Source organism: Cebidichthys violaceus, unplaced genomic scaffold, assembly GCF_023349555.1.
Source record: "Cebidichthys violaceus isolate CVI_PGR_0920_01 unplaced genomic scaffold, fCebVio1.0.p SCAF_15, whole genome shotgun sequence".
NCBI classification, from domain to species: domain Eukaryota; kingdom Metazoa; phylum Chordata; class Actinopteri; order Perciformes; family Stichaeidae; genus Cebidichthys; species Cebidichthys violaceus.
The window spans coordinates 10,822,240-10,831,443 of NW_027176318.1; the positions used below are offsets into that span (position 1 = coordinate 10,822,240).

Below are 9,204 nucleotides of genomic sequence, written 5' to 3' on the forward strand. Positions count from 1 at the left end.
AGAGAGAGAGAGAGAGAGAGAGAGAGAGAGAACGGAAAAAGGCATCCGTCAGTGTTGGATGGGGTCCCGAAGCGTCACATCCAAGGACTGTGGAAGGAGCTTGTAGGTCTGAGCCGAGCTCCACACAGCGAACAGCGCACACCCAGACCTCCACCACCACCGGACAGCCCGCTGGGGGAACATCTTTCAACCATGAAGTGCGGACTTATTCTCTTTTTAATCGCGTTTCCTCTCATCAGCGGATCACCTCTCCAGCCTGCTATGTTTCAGGGAAGAAGATATCCCGGCACCGAAACACGACAGAGAAACAAGTGAGTCACGAACGTTTGCGTCATGCTTAATTGTTAATGAACTACTCCATTTAATTGACTCATTCACGCGTCTCCTGTTCTGTGCGTAAACTCATTCGGTCACTTGAGGAAAAGCGATCCATGAAATGAAAAGGCACTGCCGCTCTTTTCTGCAGAAACTGGTGCGCCTACGTTGTGCACAAGAACGTGAGCTGTGCGGTCGTTGGAGGCACGGACAGTTTCGTGCAGCCGGAGGTTTTGCCGTGTCCACCGGAGATGCCAAACTGTGTGCAACAAGTGATGTAAGTTCCCAGAAGTCCAGGACGCAGGGTGGAGGGCGGGTGTTCTTCTATTTGTGTTATTATTGTTTAGCAGTGTGAGGCGGTACGGGTCTATCATCATACAGTGTGGACTGATGTTAAAAAAGGATCTCTTGGTCTTGGCAGATGTTTCAGATGTGCGCGTGAGGTGAAGGACAGAGCGGCTCCTCCAAAATCCCCTCAGTTCTGGTTTATGTTCTTACAGCTGTTTTGTCATTCTATACTTTAAGTTGTATTCTAGTTTAGATTACTTGTCTTCTGTGAGGCTGAAACCCTCTAACACATTGTTATACTTGAACTGAGTCCTTATTTCAGTTACTGCAGCGGTGGAAGAAGTATTCACATATTTTACTTAAGTGAAAGTACCACAGTGTAAAAATACTCTCTTTCAAGTAAACAACTTGCATTTAAAATCTCACTTAAGTTACAGTATAAAAGTATTGTTCACAAAATATACATAAAGTACCAAAAGTAAAACTTCTCATTATGCAAAATTGTTAATTTCAGAACAATATTACTGGATTTTAATTAGTGATGCATTAATGCGTAAGGATTGGAGAAGATGGCTCTAGTTCCAGCTACTATATATATACTTCTGGGTATTTCTAAAAATGTAATTTATTAGTTGATTTACATGTTTTGATAATCTGAACCTGCAAAGTTCTCAAAGAAGCTCTCAAATAAATGTAGTAAAAATAGCATTTTCACCCAAAATGTACTGGAATGTAAGTATAATGTAGCATCCATTTGAATCAGGTAAATTGTACTAAAGTACAGTATTTGTGTAAATGTACTTTGTTACATTCCTCTACTGGATTACAGTGCACTTTGGTATTTCTGTCATGTAATCAATGGCTTCTCTAACAGAAGAAGATTCATTATAGAAGAATCCTAAAACTTTCACTTGGAAATCAAAAAGATTATTCAGGCATCTGTGTTGAATCTTCCTGACAGGCAAACATCGAAAGACATCACTCTGACTTTGTTTTGCTTCAGCGTTCGTTGTGCAACAAACACACTTGTGAGATGCAGTTAATCATGGAGTGGCAGGACCATGTGGGCCAACAGTGTCCTCACGAGTTGAAGTGGTGAGAAGTCTTAGCTGCTTCCTGCCAAGCCTTCCTGGTTCATTAGATGCAAATTACTCTGGTGTTCATCTTGTCTTAGTAGTTAACAAACAGATGTTATTGTGCTATTTGTCATTGTATTCCTGAGAGTGAGAGTTGCACAAAGTCTTACATTAAGCGTCTAACAAGCAGAATTATTATTATTATTAGTGCTAATATACTAACAAGTTATAAAACATACAATTGTGCAGCATCTGTGAATTTTGTGTTCATGTTTTAAATGCTTCCAGATATCAGACACACTTCAGGCCCACGTATAAGATCGCGTACAAGACTGTAACGGAGCTGGAGTGGAGGTGCTGCCCGGGGTACCAGGGCCACGACTGCTGGGAGGTGAAAGACATCAAACTGCTCCAAGTGGAGCGCTTGCCTCACGCTCCCTCTGCCTCTGGACATACTCCGGTCCCACAAGGTGAAAGAAGACATGGTTAGAACTAAAGAAAAGTTACGCAAGTAACTGCTGGAGAAATAAAAGCGTTCATGTTCCTGCTTCCCATCCCCCTTTCTGTCATTTCTACAGCTCCAGAGCAGCGCACAGAGACCCAGAGGAACCATCCATGGGGAGGGGAGGGGCGGTTTGGAGGTCAGACGGGTCTCAAGCCAGCGGGGGGTCATGGAGGATCTCAAAGTGCGCAACACCTGGAGGAGGAGGTGCAGCAGCTATCCCAGATGGTCCTTGACATGCAGGCGAGAATGACGGACATGTCCTCCAATCTGAGACTGGATTTTCAAGAGGACGCCAGTAAAATGCTGCTCACGCTGCTGAATAACTACAGACAGCCTGCCAGTGCGAGAGGCGCGGAGACACACAGCGTTCAGGTGCAGGACTTCTCTTTTGGGAGCGAGACAACGCAGATGGACGAGGTCATGAACAAGATCAGCCAGGTCGCGGACGATCTGGAGTCCAAAAGCAATACCCTGGATGACCTGCGGGGTCGCGTCGACCGCCACGACGGACAGCTTCATCTGTTAATGGAGGCTTCCCACAACCAGCTGTCCACTCCCCCTCCCGCTCCCCCAGCCAGGGATGCAGACCTGCGCGCCTACCTGGATGAGAAGATCCGCGCGCTGAGAGAGGAGTTAATGGAGGGCATGGACATCAAACTGGCAGACATGAAGAACTTGTGCGATTATAAAATCATGTCGGTTCAGGAGCAGTGTGAGGGACAAGAAACCAACTACCTCAGCCTGGCAGAGCTCATGGACTCAAAAGAAAGTGACCTCCGCAGCGAGATCCAGGAGCTTAAGACCAAGCTGGTTGATCCAGGAAAGGGAGGCGTCCGTCTTGTGGAGAACCTTGAGATCTGTCTGAACTCATCTGAGAAGACTGAAGCTGCCCAGTGTCTCTCTGTGGAGGAGAGGCTGAAGAAACAACAGGCAGAGGCCATCAAAGACCTGAGGGACACTCTGGAGGACGAGCTGGCCTCCATGGAAGACCGACTCACCACCAGGTTGGTAGATACAGGCAACAACTCCCCATCTGGTGGTCTTCTGACTGCTGTGGAAAACATCAGCCAAAAAAACTTCCAGAGCTGCAGAACTGCTATAGATGCTATGGAGACTAGTCTAAAAGCCAGAATAAATGGCCTCGGGACCATGGAGGGGCAACTCCTCAACTTCAGCACCAGCATTGAGAACCTACATGGCGAGTTGAGCAATCTGAAAGGACGTGCCGGCAAGTTGGAGGACACGCTATCGGATGCCGTCCACCAGCAGTCTCAGGTGTCTCTGATTCTTAATTCCACATGGGGTCAAGTTAAAACGGGGGCCGAGCAGGAGGCCAAGGACCTTCTGGAGCTCCACAAAACTCGGCATCGGGAGCTGAGAAGCCATCTGGACGAGTTGGGCAGGGAGGTGAAAGCCGAGGCGGACCACTGCAGGGAGCAGACTGAAGATGTCGGGAGGGCGATTGCACACATGGACAGCCGCATCGTTAGTGTGGAGAGTTTATGTGGCCGGCTGGACCCCATCTCTAGTAGCCTCCAGAGGATCAAAGAGGGGCTGAACAAACACGTCACTGGGTTGTGGACTTGTGTCAACCAGCTGAATGGTACGGTTCGAGCTCACGCCCGTGATATTGGAGGACTGAGGGGAACTTGTGTGAACCTCCAGAACCACATCTCTAATGTAGCCAGAGACCTTCAGGCGCTAACAAACAGCAATCCTGGGAAGACGGGTAAGATGCAAACATAGACTGACCCATTTTATCGCCTCGATGTATGAATGATTATGACATAACCCCTTAGCAATAAAACTTACTCTTGCTCAACTTCTGGTGCTGAAAAATAAAGTCAATGCAGAAATGCCAAAAACCTGCAGTTCCTCAAATGGCCACTACAGGCTGGCTCCAAAAGTGAGTCAATCCCCATTGACTTCAATGTTAAAATGTTACAGGTTACAGGTACAAAAATAAGTTTTGGTCTCTAGCTAATATCCCCGTTCATGACGACTATACGTTTAAATTATATTTAGGCTTTAAGTTTGGTAAAATGAAGGGTGTGGCTGCTTTGAGTGCCGTCTCAGGTCGTCAGCTGCTAGCTGTCTCCTCAGCTCCACCAACGATCCACCTCTTTGCCCATTTTTAGAGTTGGCTCTACATCCATCTCGCTTTCAATACATGTTTCCAGGTTTAAATCAGATTTATTATCCGCAGAAATAGTATAATCTTGAGATCAATCAAATAGCTGTCATTTTTCCCAACCCTTTGAGATCATTGCTTGGACTGAAGTCCGTTTGTTTAGTTTGTTTATTGGAGAGGCTGAGATATTGGAGTGGGAGGAAGTTTGATTTTCATCTACCCATGTTCTCAGTTACAGGAGGCAGGGTTGATTAAAGACACATGCTTGATTTAATAAACCCCACTTGTGTTGAGCAATGCCTTGGCATAAAGAAATATGTTTTGCTTGGCTTTTTTTTGTGCAAGTGTGCATTTATGTGTCCATAAACTGTATGGGTATGAAGTTTGTTTTTGGGGTGTAAAATATGAGAACAACAGGATGATCATATGCTGGGAACAGATTTTCATACTGGTGCATATGTCACATATTTCTCGTATGAGTCTGCATATTAATGCTGCCTATGAGACCGAGCTGGACATCTCTGACTCTAGAGGCACGCCCATGATGTTTACGGGCCAGCTCTCCTCCTCTGGGACCAGCTAGTTTTATGTGGCAGGTGATGCAGCGTACGATCCGGTCCAGAATCTCATGGGAGGTGAGCAAGTTGGAGTGTGTCCGATTCTGCAGCTCGGTCTGTGATGACTGGGACATGTCGCCGCTCCACCCTGTGGTTGTTGTCATAATGTGGCGTTTAATTCATCATTCTGTCATTGGAAAGTTTTGCACAGTTATTCATGATTTCCACTCGGGCTCAGTGATGTTTCCAGGAGGCTTCTTGATGTTAAAGCTCTGGCTCCTTGTTCGTCTTTGCCCTGCCAGCTGCCTCATCCTATTGCCCCCCCCTCCTCCTCCTCCACACACACACACACACACACACACACACACACACACACACACACACACACACACACACACACACACACACACACACACACACCCTGCATATCTGAGGAGAGTGGAAAATGCTGCTTGGGCGAGTCCATTACAGAGAGACCGCCACACAGCTTATCACAGGAAGCACTTTGTATCAGAGTGTGTTTGGATGAGATGCTGCAGGACTGACATTTAAAACAACGTCTTCACTTCTTATTGTCACTCCTGACTCTTTAGTCCATCTGCAGTTCTCTCACTTCTTTTTACCTGCATGGCTGAGTTCCTTTCCTGGTGAAATAAACAGTGTGAACGCTAAAAGCTGCAAAGGCCATTAGTCAACATGTTCACCATGACGTCATACCGGCTGGTAACCTTAAATGAGAGGGTCAGTAAAGGGACCAAGGCAGATGGTAATATGTCTTTCTTGACATGATTTTGTTGCTTTCAGCGCTAATCGTGACGTTCTCATTTTGATTTATTATGGCTTGTTGACACAACATGACAGAAATACATAAGCCACTGAGGTTTTGCTTGAAACAGTGGCTCTCCAGTGCACAACAGCTGCTGCAAGTGAACTATTAATGAATTAATAATTGAACTGAAATGTGCATGAAAGTCAAGTATTGACGTTGAAACGGAAATAGATACCACTTTCTAGCAAGGCACTGTAAAAGGTTTAAAAGTTAGTTTTATTAATGATCAATCAACCATTTAATAATGCTTCATAGATCGCCTATAGTCTAATAACAAGAGCAACTTTCGCCAGGTTATGAAAAATCTTCATCAAGTCTGGAGTTGTAGATATTATCACCTTAATAAGTAGATTTTGGTCCAGATGTTCTGCAGGAAGGTGGTCCATTAGAGTCCACCTGAACTGAACCACTATTTAAAAAGATGAACACTTAAAGAATATAAAAAGTAACATACGTAAATGATTTTATGTATAATAAATAATATTTATTCGTCAATATTTTTATATTTTTATGAATAAAGCCATTAGTTAAAATGAATAACCCATTTTCTAAAGAGTAACTTATTAGAAAAAATATTAAGATTATTTTAAAAGGAATGCTTATAATAGTTTTTGTTTTTGCAATTTTTTCTTTTCAATGATAACGGTGCAAATCACAAAATAAAGAGTATGACCGGTGTTTGCATACGTGGAGCCAAACACTAGTAAGAGCCACTTCCTCAGTGTGTTGGTGTGCAGATGTAAGATGATCCTAATCCTTTAACGTGTGTTAAAGCCCGTCCTGCTCATTGTGTTCGACACGGTGGTCTCAACCCACTTAAGGCGCCCTAGAGCTCTATTACGGGCCGGGTCTGAGATAAAACCGCATGCTCCCCTGCTTCTGACAATGCTCTGTGGTGAGGTCAATGACCCTACAGGAGATAAGGTCGCTTTAAGGGTGACGCATTCTGCTCAGCAGTCAATCATGATGACCCCATGAACCCAAGACAAGATGAAACCCGACAGAACTCCCTCAAGAACAATGAAGCCCCGAGTGTTTGGTGGCTGATCATTTCCCTTTAATCTTTTGAGGCTGGATTTATTGATTCTTAAATCAAAATCTTTTTCGTGAGTCATGAAGTCTAACCAAGCTGCAGTCCCTGTCATGTGGTGTGTAATGTGGAAAGTGGCACACGGGGCTGTTGTATCCCGGAACTGTCGGGGTCTCTGTGACTAACGACAGAAGGGTTTCCCATGCTGCTTTGCTGGAAGGATGCAAAACTTGCGGCGGCCAGCTGCACTTGTTTACGGCTCGCCTCTTTCATCGTGACGACTGCCCCCACGCAGCCTGCGTATACATCCTGTGTTTGACTCATTTATGCTCAACACTAGGTCTGAAAGCGGTTTTCAATCCCTCCCATCAAAGAGTGCTCAGCGTACCTCACTTTATATGAGGAGCGACACCACTAACAAACGCAGCCCAGTGGAACATAAGCATGCATGTGTGTGTGTATACGGACCCCCATGGGCGGTTTTATGGGTCCACACCGGCCCCCTTTCCACATGTTGTGTTTAACAGGCAGACCTTTTCTGGCGTCCATACTAAATGATCCTTCTCCTCTGGGGTGAAGGGGGGTGGTTGAACATGTGGCCGTGTCTTTGGTATGCTGCCGGTATGCCTTTTATGTGCTGCTCGTTACCTTTTGGAGCCCTTGGGGCCTGTTGTCCCGCTGTGCCCCCAGCCAGGAGGGCCGATCTGTTGATGGAAGCCAGGGTTCCCCCTCAGCTGTGGTTCTCAGGAATGCGGCGGTGCGTGGAGCTCAGAGCTGATCGCCGTGTGACGGGAGGAGTGGCAGTGGTCTGTCATTTACTCTGTTTATGTCCATAATAACAGGCTCGGATAACAGTCGACAGAAGCCACGCACTTAAACACAATGGCATGTTTCTTGAAAAGTGAAAACACAACATAGAAGATAATTAGATGTCATTGTTATGAGGTTTGTCGACATTTGTTGGTGCAAATGAGTAACTACATAATCAAGAAGTTGTGGACACTTTGGACATGCTTTATGTCAACTGTAGGAGGAGGAGTGTCTGACTGGGTCACGCAAAAGCAAAAGCCCTCCACTAAACACTAAAACAAATCTCTCCCGTTAGAATGAATAGAGTGAAGTTGAGAGTGAGATACATATTTCTGAATAACTCTTGAAAACCTGAATCTGCTAGCATGATATTTATCAATATTGCACAATATTTCAGTATAGTGTTCACATAAACCATGACAGAAGGTGTTATCCATGCCATCCACTCTTGTTTGGAGGGTAAAGGTTAGGGTTACACGTCCCTGTTTCTGTTATGTGTATGTAATGTTTCCTTCATCCTCAGTAGAATAGCTTTAACTTGTCATAACTTGAAGGTTGATTTACAGCCTCCAAACATCTGTCTCTCTGTGACCTGCAGCCATCGCTCACTCCGTCTGTCTTTTTCAGGTGGTCGGGTTGCCGCGGAGGACGCCGGACCTCTCCAGGGTTCAAGCAAGAGCCTCACGGGGCCGGTTGCTCCCCTGGAGCAGCCACCTATGATGGAGACCGGAGAGGCGGGACCCCCCGGCAGGATGACCTCGTCCAAGCTGCCCAAAGGGACAGACGGCAGCATGATGCCCATTCAGGGTTTCGCCGGAGCTCCAGGTGAGACGCACACGACCACATGTTGCACTCTCCTCATGTTATCATCAGGATCATTTCATGTATTTCTTGTTTTATTTCATAACCTCCTCAGTCAAATCCACCAATTTGCTAAAACCCAACACGCTGGTCATCTCAGGTAGATGCTCCTTTAACTCTTTTTTTTGTGCTGCATCAAACCTTGAGCCTCTCCAGAGCGGATGAAAACATTGTTCATTCGATCAGCAGGTGTGAACATGCCCCACAGACTGTCACCACAGCCAGCGGCAGGTCAGAAGTCTAATCATCACACAGGTTCCTGCCTCTGTTAACATAACGTTTGTCAGCTCATGTTTCCCGTCCCGTGTCCAGGTGAGAGGGTGTCGTTCTCCGCTGGTCTGACTCTTCCCCCGTTCCAGGGAGAGGTTGGGATCATTCGATTCAACAAGGTGTTGGTCAACGATGGAGGACACTACGACGCTCTCACAGGTAACGTTAGCACTCACTGGCCCGAACAACGCAGCATGAAACCTGCATTTTACTCCAGTTGGTAACTGTGAATGTCAGTTTGCTCTGTTGTTGTTCATCCTTTTGTTAAATAACTGATTGATGGTTAAGGCCATAAAATGTACAATTCTGAACAATAAACAATTCTGTATACAATAGTGAAAAGAATGTTTGTCACATTAGCTTCACAGATTGCTTGAACTTTAATCGATCAATTCATTTTCTGTCGCTAACATGCAGATGTTGTGGAGGTGTTCTGTTTCTAGAATGCTGTTTTTAGTATTTTATCGTCGTCACTGTGTCGTAGTCTTGCATGTCAGCGTGCACATTTATGCTAATTAGCAGTAAACTCAAA

General features: G+C 45.6%; 1 protein-coding gene across 1 annotated transcript; it reads left to right on the plus strand.

Moving 5' to 3' along the window:
* The first annotated feature begins 192 nt into the window (after positions 1–192).
* Positions 193–9,115, plus strand: emilin2b (elastin microfibril interfacer 2b). Its single transcript, XM_068710326.1, has 8 exons — positions 193–197; positions 240–311; positions 467–592; positions 1,968–2,149; positions 2,258–3,913; positions 8,169–8,366; positions 8,715–8,831; positions 9,090–9,115. The coding sequence occupies exons 1-8, from the start codon at positions 193–195 to the stop codon at positions 9,113–9,115; spliced, it is 2,382 nt and encodes a 793-aa protein (XP_068566427.1).
* Positions 9,116–9,204: the final 89 nt, after the last annotated feature.